General features: G+C 41.4%; 1 protein-coding gene across 2 annotated transcripts in view; it reads right to left on the bottom strand.

The window, feature by feature from the left end:
- Positions 1 to 15,393, bottom strand: part of LOC132834259 (RNA polymerase II elongation factor ELL) — a 93,502-nt gene that overhangs the window by 38,821 nt on the left and 39,288 nt on the right. Inside the window, exon 3 of one of the 2 annotated variants that reach the window (XM_060852952.1) lies at positions 1,965 to 2,092. In XM_060852952.1, the coding sequence (XP_060708935.1) occupies positions 1,965 to 2,092 (128 nt within the window). Of the gene's footprint in view, positions 1 to 1,964; positions 2,096 to 15,393 lie in introns of both variants that reach the window. The other variant, XM_060852951.1, reaches the window with a different exon arrangement.

Below are 15,393 nucleotides of genomic sequence, written 5' to 3' on the forward strand. Positions count from 1 at the left end.
AGATAAAAAAGCACATTAAAATGACATTAACCAAGAACAAGGCAACTGTGAACTTGTTCACTTTTTAATTTAACTTCGTTAAAAATTAAAATATTAATAAAATGTCAATGGAAATTGAACAGAAACCAGGAATCACAACAGCTAGCAAACCCAAAAGGCAATATTAGCAATATCAAAAAAATGTGAATAAAATTAAAGAGACTTATATTTTCATTAACATGTAAAACAAAAGTTAATCGTTCATTTACTTGAATCTCGTTTTCTAATTTTAAAACCCAAGAATATCAACAAAAGAAAGATCTGCTATTAAGGCAATACTAAGGGGAGCAGAACGTTATTCTTGGCTGGGAAATAAGTTTCTGCTCTCAACACATGGCTAGTGGGGGAATAGCCCACCACTCGATTTCCCTAGAATGTTTTCCAGACCTCATTCAATTCTAGCAGTGAATAAGGAAGATTGTATACTTAAACAAAACAGCTTTTATATTGAGACAAATTTAGCACACCATTAACACCAAAGTGGCAGATCTGGTAGCAAATTATTGAAGATGCATGCACTGTGTTCAGAGTTTTAAAAACAAAGTTTGAGTTCAGTTCATTCATAGATTTCCTGCCTCAGAACCAGAAGGCCATGATCTCAAGCTTCATTCCAGGACTTGAGTACAGCAATATAGTACTGAAAATGTGCTCTACTATCATGGGTGCCATCTTTTGGGCAAAATATTAAGTTGAGGCCTATTTTGGTAGGTGCAAAAGAGAAGGAAGGATCAACATCAAATTGATTTACCTGGCCATTTCTCTCATTATGGGACCTTGCACAGTGTGATTTTCTTGGCAAAGACAGTAGCTAGTAACCTCCCTTCCAAAATAATACATTGACTGTGAATCACTTGAGGACATGTGAAGGATGTGAAAAATGCCCTATAAAGCTCCTTTGTTCCAGTTTAAACAACTGTTTTGGAGAAAAAATATAAATTCTGAGTAGCAACGCAACTTAACAACAGTCAACCATATGAATATGGAAGGTTCTTGATATTATGCTTCTAATTAGTTCAATTGTTTTCTTACTTCAAATCAGAAGCCTCAATGGAAATTTGCAGTGGCAATTACACTAAGGATTCCATGACACCACAAAAGCTTTATCTCTAAATAATCAAACTGGAGGAATCCATCAATGAAATACTTGCTATTTGCGTGGATACTTGGAACACCATTCTTTCTAAATACCCAGCACGGACTAAAGACAGTTTGAGAACTCAGTCAAAAGTGACAAATCAAAATTTCTAGCTGCAGAAATCTGCATGAAAGCAACAGGCAAAAAGTATAACATCTCCATGTTCCAGATTTCACTGGAAAGAATGGGGACAATTTGGGCAGCACGATGGCTCAGTGGTTAGCACTGCTGCCTCATGGCACCAGGGGCCTGGGTTCAATTCCCGCCTCAGGCAGGAATTCCCGTCTGTGTGGAGTTTGCACATTCTCCCAGTGTCTGTGTGGGTTTCCTCCAGGTGCTCCGGTTTCCTCCCACAGTCCAAAGATGTGCAGGCTAGGTGAATTGGTCATGCTAAATTGCCTGTAGTGTTAGGTGCATTAGTCAGGGGTGAATGTAGGGGAGTGGGTCTGGGCGAGTTGCTCTTCGGAGGGTCGGTGTGGACTTGTTGGACCGAAGGGCCTGTTTCCATACTGTAGAGAATCTAATCTAACCTAAGACTGAGGAGGAAGATACAAGTAGACAACTGAGCAACAAGAACGTAAAGGAAGTAAAAACTAACAGACAGTTAGCCTGCAAAATCCAACTTCAAGAGATTTCACGCTTTATAAAACAAGCTTTCAAAACAGCAACAGGAGTCTTCAGTCAATTGGCGCTTACTCAAGTGATTTGTCTTAACCCAATACACAGAAGGTACATGCTTGACAATAGTGGCACTTAAAATAACGCTTTGACAGCCATTCCTTGTTTTTACCTTGAAACATACTGGTGAATACAGTCAAAACTTGCTTGCGGCTTGTCCTTGCTGTCAGTTGACAAGTAGAATGAAAAACATCGCACACCATCATGGTAGTCTGATTTAGGGGCAGGAATTTTGATGTACTGCTATTAAAAAAAGACATGCTTCAATGACTTAAATTTTTTGTCAAACAATACAGCATACTTTACAGTTACAAATAATATAGTAAATGTAAAACCATTGCTTAATTCTGGAAGATGGTTGAAATGCGGAATTGTATTGCACAAAAGGCGGCCATTCTGCCCACCATTCATGTGCTGGCCCTTCTGAAAACATTATCTAGTCAATCTCATACCCTTACCCGTTCCCATAGTTCTGCAATTTCTTTCCCCTTTCGATTCCCTTCTGAAAGTTGCTACTGAAACTGCTTACATTATCTTTGCAGGCACTGTATTCCAGATCACAACTGGCTGTATACAAAAATTCTCATTTTCACTCTGGAAAAAAAAATTAAGCTTATGCAAAGGTTTTGTGATGGACACAAAAAATATTTCTAATATTTTATTGTTATGCTAGCAAACTCTCACTTTGGAACACATTGGAACCACTAAGCTGACTGTCAGACTGGTGTTAAGTTCAAACAGTTAAGCCTGTAGCACTATACAAAAGAAGACTTCACTAACATTCTGAAGAGAGATCCCTAACTCTAATATGATAATGTAAGACTTGCTATTGTAAATATATAGACTGTACAAAATTTGTAGTACTTGGTCTGAAACACCAGACAATACATACAGTTCAATTTTGATCAGGCATAATTAAGGAGACAACTATGTTCTGTATAAATCAGGAAATTGAGCAATAAGCTAATCTGGATGCATTCTGAGCCACAATGAGAAAACCATAATTCCAGAAACACCTAACAAAACAATTTGGTTTTCTTTCACCATTTGTTGTTATTGATAATTTAATAAGAAAGGCTTACTAAATTAGCAAAATAGCTGAACCGGTTTACCATACCTTTGGGCAGGAATGTCTTCAAACTTCCATACAACTTTTGTAGGCATGTTTCCACATATGTTAACATGCTACAATCTCATGTACCGGGTCTTCATAAATCAAGGCTGAACTAGCCAACTCTAACAGCTCTGATTCACAATATGCTTCTTCCAAATTGCAATGCTTATATCTTAAATGTTCTAGTAGTTATTTCTAACCACTTGAATGAACATGATTTTTTGCATCATAATCTATTCATTCTTTGTCGCACAGTTCAGCACATATAGTTGTTTTGGTGAACTGTCCATAATGCTATTCTTTCATTTGCCCGAAGATTAAAATGCAAGTACAGTATAAGCTAAACGTTACAAGAAAATTTGGAATTGTTCAGAAAAAAAAAATAGGAGAATCATAATTGCCTCTTGTCTGACCTCAGGCTAAGCTGAATAGACAAAGAACTGAGCCAAACTGGGATCTTTTAAGTGCTAGACTCAAAGGATGCTGTATCATTTTTCATTGATTATTATCAGCGTATATTTTGAATGTATAACAGTCGCATGTTCTCAGAAATTCAAACTTCTATCTATATTGCACATTTTAACTAATTTTTTAAAGTTAACTACTCAGGTGCAAGATATTTCCAACACTCCACCTTTCCCACACCTTGTGACAATTTATGTGCACTCGATAAAGTTGAGACATTAGCTCCTCAGTCTATTAGCAACATTTAGTGACTATTTTCCTTTCTTACGTTTAGGTGCAACTGCTGGCTGTTTAAACAAGTAGGGAGTAAATTCTACGACCATAACATGCAAGAACTGAAGCAGGTCATTCAGCCCATTGAGTCTCCTCCACCAATGAGACCATGGCTCATCTTGTAATCCTCAACCCTACTTTCCTGCCTTTTCCTCATAATCCTTGCTTTCCTTACTGATTAAAATTCTGCCTATCTTGACCTTCAATATACTTATCAATCCAGCCTCTGCACTGAAGAGTTCCACTAGAAATTCCACCTTAAAAGGGTGACCTCTTATTCTGAGTTTATGCCTTCAGGTCCTTGATTTTCCTACAAGTAGAAACAACCTTTCTGCACCTAACCTGCCATGTTCCCCAAAAGTCTTGTTTCAAAAAGGTCCTCATTCTTTTAAAATTTCAAATGAATACAGCCCAACCTACTCAACTTCTTCTGATAGAGTTAAAAATCACACAACACCAATCCTGATCAATCTGCCAGCTGCAGATGCATCTGTTCATGACATCAGTAAGAGTGACCACTGCACAGTCCTTGTGGAGACAAAGTCTCGCCCTCACATTAAGAATAGCCTCCATTGTGTTGCATGACAATATCACAGTGCTAAATGGGACGAACTTTGAACAAATCTGGCTACTCAAGACTGAGCATCCATGAGGCACTGCGAGCCATCAACAACAGAATTGTACTCCAACACAACCTGTAACCTCACGGCCCAGCTTATCCCCGCTCCATCGTTACTAGCTACCCAGGGATCAAACCTTGTTCAAAGAAGAGTGCAGGAGGGCATGCCTGCAGATGAGATATCAACCTAGTGAAGCTACCAAACAACAAAAGCAAATGCAAGGTTTGCTTGCTGATCTGTAGGTTTGATATCCAAACCTACACCCTAAAAGCAGAAGCAAATAATTAGAGTCAGGCAATCCCAAAAACAATGGATTAGATCTAAGGTCTGCAGCCGTGCAACATCCAGTTATGAATGGTGGTGGTCAATTAAATAACTAACTGGAGGAGAAGCCGCCACAAATATCCCCCATCCTCAACAGTGAAAGCAAGAATGTGTAAGGGTATAAGCAAGCAGGGGAAGAGTTACGTTTGGAGTTTTGTGAAACAATAGGTTCAGCTGAGCATGACTCAGATCAGATAAGACGTTCCAATTAACAATGGGGTGCTGGAGGCAAGCGTAATGGTTAACAAGGTGGAAATGGTCATTATTTTGAGCCATCTAACAATATTGGAAGCATTTAGTATGCAAGGTCAGTTAACAAGGTGAAAAGTATTCATTATGTGAAGCCAGTTATTTATTGTGTACCAGCAGATGGCTCAATCTTTACCACTGATACTCATTGACTGTAATGGTCACCCAATTAATATGCATGTTGCTTTATCTGGATGAACAATTATCTGGATGTTCCTCCCTGTAAAATGACAATGTATTTAATTGAAAAACTGCTGTTCTAGAGAAAACTGAACTCTTGGCTCTGTGCACATGGGAGATCGTTCTCTCTCCCTCCAGGGCCCAGAATAAATATGAAGGAGGTAAAAATATACACAAAGCAAAGCATTTTGGTTTGACTTGGGGGTGGGAGAAGAGATGGGGGGCAGACAACAGGACGACATAGGAACCTAACACATCAGTCCAAAAAGTAAAGCTGAAGCATTCACAACAGTCTTCAGCCAGAAGTGCAGAGTGGATGATCCATTTCGGCCTCTTTCAGTGGTCACCAGCATTGCAGATACCAGTCTTCAACCAATTTGATTTACTTGGAGACACTGGATATTGCAAAGGCTACATACCCTGACAATATTCCAGCAATAACACTGAAGACTTGTGCTCCCCTAGGTAAGCTGTTCCAGCACAGGAACAACATTAGCATCTACCCGAGAATGTGGAAAATGACCCAAGTATGTCCTGTATATAAAAAGCAGGACCAATTCAACACGGCCAATTACCATCCCATCAGTCTACTTTGATCATCAGTAAGATGATGAAGGTGTCATGAACATTGCTCTCAAGCAGCACTTGCTCAGTGATACCTAGTTTGGGTTCCATCAGGATCACTCCAATCCTGACCTCATACAGCTTTGGTTCAAACATGGAAAAAAAGAGCTAAACTCCAGAGGTGAGGTGACAGCAATAGCCCTTGACATCAAGACTGTATTCAACCAAGTGTTGGAATCCGGGGGGCAAACTCTCTGGTGGTTACAATCATACCTGATACATTGGAAGATAGTTATTTTTGTTGGAGGTCAGTTATCTCAGCTCCAGGACATCTCTGCAGGAGTTCCTCAGCATTGTATCCTAAGCCCAACTAACTTCAGCTGCTTCATAAGGTCAGAAGTGGGAATGTGCACCAATGATTGTACAAAGTTCAGCACCATTCATGACAACTCAGATACTGAAGCAGTTCATGTACAAATGCAATAAGATCTGGACAATATCCAGGCTTGGGTTGACAACTGGCCAGGCTATGATCATCACCAATAAGAGACAAACTAACCACCTCATTTTGCTCTATATTATTTAGCAATTTGGAATGCTATGAATATTTTCTATTGTGAAGATAGATGAAAAGTATTTATTTGACTCCTCTGCCATTGCCTGGTTCCCCATCATTCCCCCAGCCTCATTCTCTAAGGGTGCCACATGATTTTAGGCCTCTAACTTCACTTTATACATTTGAAGCTTGCCATCTGTCTTAATATTATGTACAACAGTGGAGATGGTGACCTTGTGGTAACGTCACCGGACGAGTAATTCAGTAACATATAATAATCTGTGGACAGGAGTGGAATCCTACTTGACAAATGGAGTAACATGCTTCAATAAAATCTGGAATTTTAAAAAAAGGTAGCCGAATGATGACCACTGGATTGTTTAGAAATCCTAATGGTTCATTAATGCCCTTCAGAGAAAGAACTGTGCTCTCATTACCCAGGTTGGCCTACATGTAACTCTGAACTCCATACAAGTGCCTTCTGGGATAGGTGATGTCCACATCCCATGAAGGAGAAAAAAAAAGTGTGCCCTCAAAATTTAAGCTTCTCCATCTATTATTGTTTGGTCATCTTACCACAAAGCTTTGCCACATTGTATGTGTTTTCTTTCAATATGATGCCAACCTCAATTTCCCTGGTTAACCATGCTTGGTTAGTTCCCTCTAAGAATCCTCCTTTGTCACTGGGATATATTTTTGCTGTGAACCATGAGCTATTTTCTTAAATTTCTGCCATTTTTCTTCAACTGTCGTGGCTGCTAAGCCCCTTTCCCAGTCCCCGTCCCCGTCCCCTCTAGCCAGATCTGTCCTCTTTCCTTCATAATTAGACTGATGTAGGTTTAGCATAGCTGTTTCTGATTGGAGTTTTTCATCTCAAACTAAATGCTAAATTCTACCATATTATGGTCACTGTTTCCAAGGCTATTTTTTACTCTGATATAATTTATTAAAGCCATCTCATTATATAACGATCGATGGTAGAATCCACAACAAGCTGCTCTATGAAACTTCCACAAATACACTTTATGAATTCTTCCTTGTGGCCATATCTGCCAATCTATCTCAATTTACAAGATTAAAGTCAACCATAATTAACATTCTGCCTTTTTAATGTCTGCATTACTTTTGATTTATAGCTCAGTCCAACCAAATAGTTACTGTTAGGGAGCTTATGAGCTGCTCCTACCAATGGCCTCTTCCCTTTTTTTTTATTTCTTACCTCCACCCATATAAATTCTACACTTTCTGATCCAAGATAGTTTCTTGTTATCATACTTAATCCATCCAGAATTAACAATGTTACCCATCACCTTTTCTTTCCCACCATTATTTCACAGACAGTAAATAAATAAGTTAAGCAATTAGACTGATTTTGTTTTTCTTGATGACCCTTTGCAGTTATTTGATCATGAAAAGCACAGCAAGTCAGGCAGCATCCAAGGAGCATGAGAATCGACATTTCGGGTCTAAGCCCTTCTTCAGGAACTCCTGAAGGGCTTATGCCAAAAACGTTAATTCTCCTGCTCCTTGGATGCTGCCTGACCTGCTGCGCTTTTCCAGCAACACATTTTTCAGCTCTGATCTCCAGCACCTGCAGTCCTCACTTTCTCCTTGTTATTTGATCATGTTCAGAAATCTAATTGCCCTAGTTGAATTCTAATAATTGAAAGATATGCCTCACCACTGAAACTAAAACCAAAATTTTTACAAGCCCGACCTTTATGGTGGCTGTACATACTTCTAGCAAGGTAGAGTAAAGGGAGCAAAACACTCAAACAGAACAGGACGATTCAAGTCAAGACACTGGTAGTAGCAACTAATTAATCTCTGTAAAACAAGGGTTTCTAAAATAAATTGTGAATGGGAAAGACAGTGGCCTTTTCAAGAAATGTCACTCCATGTTTGTAAAGGTAAAATCCCAAAATAGCCAGCATTTTTCAGTTATTGCACTACTAACTAATACTCTGCAGGAAGTACCGGAGATACTTGGCAGGTCTAACAGCAGCTAAGGAGAGAGGAAAACAAGAGTAAATATTGCAAGTCACTCAACAAGTGCAGCCAAACCAGCTCAGCATTTCAAACAGCTTTTTAAAAATAATAAAGTACACAGATCAAGTGTATAGGAAACATTAAATGTAAAAAAAAACAACAGGATAGAAAGGACAGGTAGAGTTGGTGACAAGGTCAAAAAGATGGTATGGTGGAGAGATGATAGTGTTGGTTAAAAGAAAAGCCACCAATGGGGAAGTGATGCTACTGAGAAACAGTGTCAGAGAAAGGTGCAAGCAGAGATGCAGAGCTGAAGTCAGTCACTAGATGGGACATGCTGTGGCTCTGAAAGCCTTTAAAAGTAGCAGCAAGCACTGCGTTGTCAGTTCAGCAAGTTTTAAAAATTACCAGTTTCCTGCTGACTGGCCATTTTTAAAATTTCCTGTTAATATTAATGGGCTGGATTGTTTTCTGCCAGGTGTTGGCTGCTATCAGCTGAAGCAATAGTTGGGTGCTTCAGCTGTATTTGCTGTGTTCAGAGGAAGAGAAGAAACAGTCATGTTCCCACAATCAAGTGTGTCCACTACAAGCATAATAATAAAAAAAAACTATGTATATGGATCTAAGGCGAGGTCAACCTAAAAGGTAATGTAAGATAAAGTTGTCTTACCAGCTCATTGGGCTGCTCCCTCATCAGAGGGAGAAAAAAAGAGAGGGAGAGGGAGAGGGAGAGGGAGAGGGACTAACTTACATTCAAACTTGAACAAACCCCCACATTAGCTTAAGACTAACAGTTTGACGGGTGGTTTAGGTTCACAAGGATCAAGGTGTTTCTTTGTTTGAAAAGCCCACCTAAGCATTGTGCCTTCAATAGGAAGAAAGCCATGTAGTTTGGGAGGGCTGGTGTGTATATTATCAGAACATTCGTCCGCAGAAGTAGTGCTGAAATGATTTTGCCATTGATGCCAATCTTTCATCATCATACCTTGTTTTCACTGCCTCCAAGGTCTGTACTTGGCTGTTCAATGTTGCCCATGGTAGCGTACAACAGATTTTCACAACCCTCACAATACAGTACTTTGCCCTCTCAAAAGATTTTCTACTGATAATTCCACAAGTAGCTTTCATACCTGCACAGTACTACTTCATTATGAACATTCACAGAAATGGCAAATATATGAAAGACACATTCACTTTTTTTTTAAAAACATTGTAGTCTATAGCTTGCAAGGAATTTTAAGTCTCTGTTAAAAATCAGGATCCTTGCAAGCCCAAAAAATATCAATGAATATAAGTTGTTGAAAATGTTTAAAACAATAAGCTAACTCAAAACATGAAATCTACGAGCAGTATTTTTTAAAAAAAGTCACTGGACTTTTAGTGGCAATATTATAAAATGCACTTCAGTTCTTTTATTTTGAAGCAAGAAGAACTTCAGTATCTTCGTTCTTGTTGTTACAGCTTGTGCTCTGTTCTGTTCCTGCATGTCAGGTACAGTGTCATACCTCGAGGCGATTGACTTGCATGACTGGTTGTTGTTATCAGCACAATTCCCTAGACAGACCTTTGCTTTAAATAGCATCTGAAAGTACACCCATGGGGTTTTTATTAAACAGATTAAACAAATTATAATTCTATCATTGAGGGTTTAAAAGCTATTCAAATTAATAAGTAAACACGATGCCACAATTTGGACTGCAATAATTACTGTGCTTTTGAAACACTTTGATCTTCCTTTTTAAGCTTTTACAGAAGTTTTCTAAAAAGTGTGGCGATTTCATACTTGGCCTCATGTTAAAATGAAGAATGCTGCTCCACCAAAGGTTCAGCTGATTAAGTTTATGAACAGCTGAGTCACACAGATCAGGGAGGTCCCAGGTTCCCTGCCTGCGTTCAGCTGCCTGCTCTCAGCCATTATCAGAGGGATCTTTATTTTCTTCAGAGATGTGAACAACAAACAAATTACACAGTCTGTTTGGCGTATATACACCCAAAATGCCATTAGGGAAAAAGTTCCAGGATTTTGATTCAATGGTACAGTCTAATCTCTCAAAATGTCTTTTGTCCTTCACTGCCTGTATGGAAACACCATTACTTGAAACTACTCCCCAGGTAGTTCTTCCTTAACTATTTTTCTTTCAGTTTGTGGTGGACACACTACAGTTATAGAGGGCTGCCTTCGAGGAGTCCTAAATCCTTGATCTTGGTTTACCTCACATGTTGTATTCAAACTGGAGCTGTGAATAATTGATCTTTTTACAGGTTCTCTGTCAATCATACCTACAAGATGCCCACCTGATGAAGGAGCAGCACTCTGAAAGCTAGTGCTTCCAGATAAACCTGTTGAACTATAACCTGGTGAAGTGCGATTTTTAATTTTGTACACCCCAATCCAACACCGGCACCTCCAAATGGCCAAACCATCTGCATGCATCCTTCCCAGACATTTCTGCTCCTTGGAGTACTTCAGCTTTGTGCACTCTTTGTCTGAGAATGCAACCCTTTAAAAATGTTTTGACATTTACATATGAAAGTAGTAAAACAATCATGGTCATTCTAACAGATGAGAGACGCAACAAACAAACAAACAAGATATTTTTCAATGTGTGATTTCAGTTACGTCACATGGTAAAGTTTTGCTATAAATTCTGTGTCTTACAACTGTGTACTCCACAACCACCTGATGAAGGAGCGTCGCTCTGAAAGCTAATGTGCTTCCAATTAAACCTGTTGAACTATAACCTGGTGTTGTGATTTTTAACGAGGTATTATCATAGCTTTGAACTCAACAGGTTTCTTTGAAGTTTGATACCTTGTTTCTTCCACAGTATACTGCATGAGGGAAAATTCTGTGCTTGCTGTGTCGATTCTATTTGCAACCTTGTTGTCAAAGATATTTCTGAAGAATGTACTTTTGGCATAGCTAGAGCCTTCAAAGTTCTCATTGATCAGTACAGGAGATTGGTATAGCCAGAATTTGATGACTACTTGTAGAGTACCTTTGTCTTCCTTACACTGATGGTCAGTCCACAACAATGAACCACTTTTGAAAAACAGTCCAAGATCCTTTGAGGAGCCTGCTCGCTACAGGAGACAAGGACAGAGTCACCAGCAAAGAGAAATTCCTTGGTCAGCTTTGATGAGGAATTCTGTCAACTCAGTTTGAAAAGATTGACATTTGTTTGGAAGTGGATGCATATTCCATCAACATGGCCCAGAAAGTTTGACTGCAACAAAAATGCTGAAGAACATAGGAGCCATGACATATTGATTCACATAGCAAAACCGTCAGTCTATTCACTAACCAGTGAATCTGGCTGTCATTTTATTATGAAACTGTTGTATCAGATTTACAGCTCTATCAGGACATCCAGATTTGGATGAGAATTTACACAAGGCCTCTCTGTTTACTCTGCCAAAGGGCTTCATTCGATCAAAGACCCAGTAAAAGTTGCATCTTTCTGTAGCATTTCTCTTGCATTTGCTGAAGAATGAAGTTATGTTGCAAATATCTCTCCCTTTCCTGACAATTTTTCTGGCAGTACATGTACTATGTCGCTGACTATCTGTCAAGTAGAATATTTTTCTCAAATCTTACCAGCCATTACAAACAGCAAGAGTCCGCTGTTAGTCATGCACAGATTTGTGTTTTTTTCCACTGAACTACTGAACAAGTGGTACACCTAAGCTCCTGAGGAATGGTTTGGTGATTCTATAAACACAAATAGAAGTCTAGCTGGGTACCCCCAGATTCACAAATTTCTCCAGGGATCCTGCCTAAGGCTTTCTTTCACAGTGAGGATCATGTAACTTTATCATTCTTCACAACAGACTTTCTCTGTCCAGGTTTTCACGTTGGCCAGTCTGAAAGCTGGTCTGTCATTGACCAATTCACAGTGGATGATGAAGTATATCCCTAAATTGTTCAGCCCAGCACACACTAATAATTGTCTAGCCCATCAGGAGAGATTTCCCTATCAGTACTGAGAACAGGAGGGTAGCCACTTGGAGGAACGTGCACATGACAAAACATTTTCATCAAGCTCTGTTCAACAGACTTGAAGACCTGTCACCTGTTTTATCTACTGCGTGTTGCAGATCCTAAACAGCTTCTGGCCCAAGTCCTTTAATTTCACCTGGTGCGATTTCTTGGCAGGCAGCAGCTGTGTCTTTGTTTTCTAGTCATACCATATTTTTCTCTTTGTTTCAGTCCCTTAATTTAATCAACATTTTCAAATTGATCAAATCTCTGATTCCAGGAAAGCACTAGCAGTTTCCAGAGCCATTAATTAGATATTAACCATGCCACTTCAATATCATGCAGTTTCCTCTGGAAGACACATAGCTGCCTATCAGATCAGAGCCCAAACTATTCACTGCTCCCTGCAGTTTCTGTATATCAATTTTTTTGCAAGTTTGGTGTATGTTGGTCATTACTGTCGTGAAATAACTTTCATTGCCGAGTATGGCATTCACAGCTCTGTGGAGCACTCTACTGCACTCACAACCCTGTTGATTATAATATAGAATTAGAATTCCTACTGTGGGGAAACTGGCCTTCGGTCCAACAAGTCCACACCAGCCCTCCAGATATCCCACCCATTCCCCTACATTTACTCCTGATTCATACACCCAACCTATATATCCATGAACACTATGGGCAATTTAGCATGGCCAATTCACCTAACCTGCACATCTTTGGATTGTGGGAAGAAACCAGAGCACCTGGAGGAAACACGCAGACATGGGGAGAATGTGCAAACTCCACACCGACAGTCGCCCGAGGCTGGAATCAAACTCAGTTTGCTGGTGCTGAGGCAACAGTGCTAACCACTGAGCCACCGTACTGTCCACAATAGGTTATGCTGCTCTGCCAGGGTGACAAAGCCAACCTGGTGCAAGTACTTGGATCGTGGGTGCATCCAAGTGTTTTTGCACTTTACTTATTATTGAAAGTTGAGAGGGGTATCTACACTGAATCCAGTCTGTTTTTCAATTCCTACCTTTGCATCATTTAAGTCCCCATCACAATGGGATTGTCCTTCTGAGTATTTGTAATATTTACAGATCCTCATCGATGTTGGCACTAATATTCGCAGGACCTCAGTCCCACAACCCTGCACCGCCCGTTTCTACCTCCTGCCCAAAATCCACAAACCTGACTGCCCCAGCCGACCCACTGTCTCAGCCTGCTTCTGCCCCACTGAATTCATCTCTGCATACCTCGACATGGTCCTGTCCCCCTTAGTCCAAGAACTCCCCACCTACGTTTGGGACACTACTCACACCCTCCACCTCCTCCATGATTTTCACTTCCCCGGCCCCCAACACCTTATCTTCACCATGAACATCCAGTCCCTGTACACCTCCATCCCCCAACACGAAGGACTCAAAGCCCTCTGCTTCTTCCTTTCCCGCCGACCCAACCAGTACCCTTCCACTGACACCCTCCTTCGACTGACTGAACTGGTCCTCACTCTGAACAACTTCTCTTTCCAATCCTCCCACTTCCCCCAAATCAAAGGAGTAGCCATAGGCACCCGCATGGGCCCCAGCCCTATCCTCTTCGTCAGATATGTGGAACATTCCATCTTCCACAGCTACACTAGCACCACTCCCAACCTTTTTGTCTGCTACATCGATGACTGGATCGAAGCTACCTCGTGCTCCCATGAGGAGACTGAACAGTTCATCCACTTTGCTAACACCTTCCACACCGACCTCAAATTTACATGGACCGGCTCAGAGTCCTCCCTTCCCTTCCTAGACCTCTCCATTTCTATCTCGGGTGACTGACTCAACACGGACATTTATTATAAACTGACCGACTCCCACAGCTACCTAGATTACACCTCCTCCCACCATGCCATCGCATATTCCCAATTCCTTCACCTCCGCCGCATCTGCTCCCAGGAGGACCAATACCGAACCACCCAGATGGCCTCCTTCTTCAAAGACTGCAATTTCCCCTCAGACGTGGTTGACGATGCTCTCCACCGCATCTCCACCACTTCCCGCTCCTCCGCCCTTGAACCCTACCCCTCCAATTGCCACCAGGACAGAATGCCACTGGTGCTCACCTACCAAACCACCAACCTCAAGATACATCATATCATCCAACATTTCCGCCACCTCCAAACAGACCCCACCTACCAAGGATATATTTCCCTCCCCTCCCCTATGAGCATTCCGGAAAGACCACTTCCTCCACGACTCCCTCGTCAGGTCCTCACCCCCACCAACCCAACCTCCACTTCCAGCACCTTCCCCTGCAACCACAAGAATGCAAAACTTGTGCCCACACCTCCCCTCTCACTTTTCTCCAAGGCCCCAAGGGATCCTTCCATATCCGCCACAAATTCACCTGCACCTCCACACACATTTACTGCATCCGCTGCACCCGATGTGGCCACCACCTTGCGGAATGTTTCAGAGAACACCTCTGGGACACCCGCACCAACCAATCCAACCGCCCCGTGGCTGAACACTAACTCCCCCTCCCACTCCGCCAAGGACATGCAGGTCCTTGGCCTCCTCCATCGCCAGACCATGGCAACACGACGCCTGGAGGAAGAGTGCCTCATCTTCCGCCTAAGAACCCACCAACCACAAGGGATGAATGCAGATTTCTCTAGCTTCCTCATTTCCCCTCCCCCCACCTTATCTCAGTCCCAATCCTGGGATTCAGCACCGCCGTCTTGACCTGCAATCTTCCTCCCGACCTCTCCGCCCCCACCCCCTCTCCGGCCTATCACCCTCACCTTAACTCCTTCCACCTATCGCATTCCCAACGCTCCTCCCCCAAGTCCCACCTCCCTACTTTTTATCTTAGCCTGCTTCGCACACCTTCCTCATTCCTGAAGGGCTTATGCCCGAAACTTCGATTCACCTGCTCCTTGGATGCTGCCTGACCTGCTGCGCTTTTCCAGCAACACATTTTTCAGGACTTGTCCTTGTTGAGCGTGTTGTACATTAGGCAGATTGTCACATACATGTTCACAAGTAGTAATCAAAAAGAGTCCTTACATGATTATTTATGCCCCTGGGCAGAATATCTAGGCTTTTTGTGGCGCCAAACTTGACAGAAAGTTCTGCACAGGCATGAGGAGTTTTCATCTTTATTCTATACAGTCCACATCTTCCAAGAAGTGAAGTAAAGTTACTGCTTTTTATTCTGGTCTTACTCACACTACTACAGTTTGGAATG

The sequence above is a fragment of the Hemiscyllium ocellatum genome, chromosome 39 (genome assembly GCF_020745735.1).
Source record: "Hemiscyllium ocellatum isolate sHemOce1 chromosome 39, sHemOce1.pat.X.cur, whole genome shotgun sequence".
NCBI lineage: Eukaryota > Metazoa > Chordata > Chondrichthyes > Orectolobiformes > Hemiscylliidae > Hemiscyllium > Hemiscyllium ocellatum.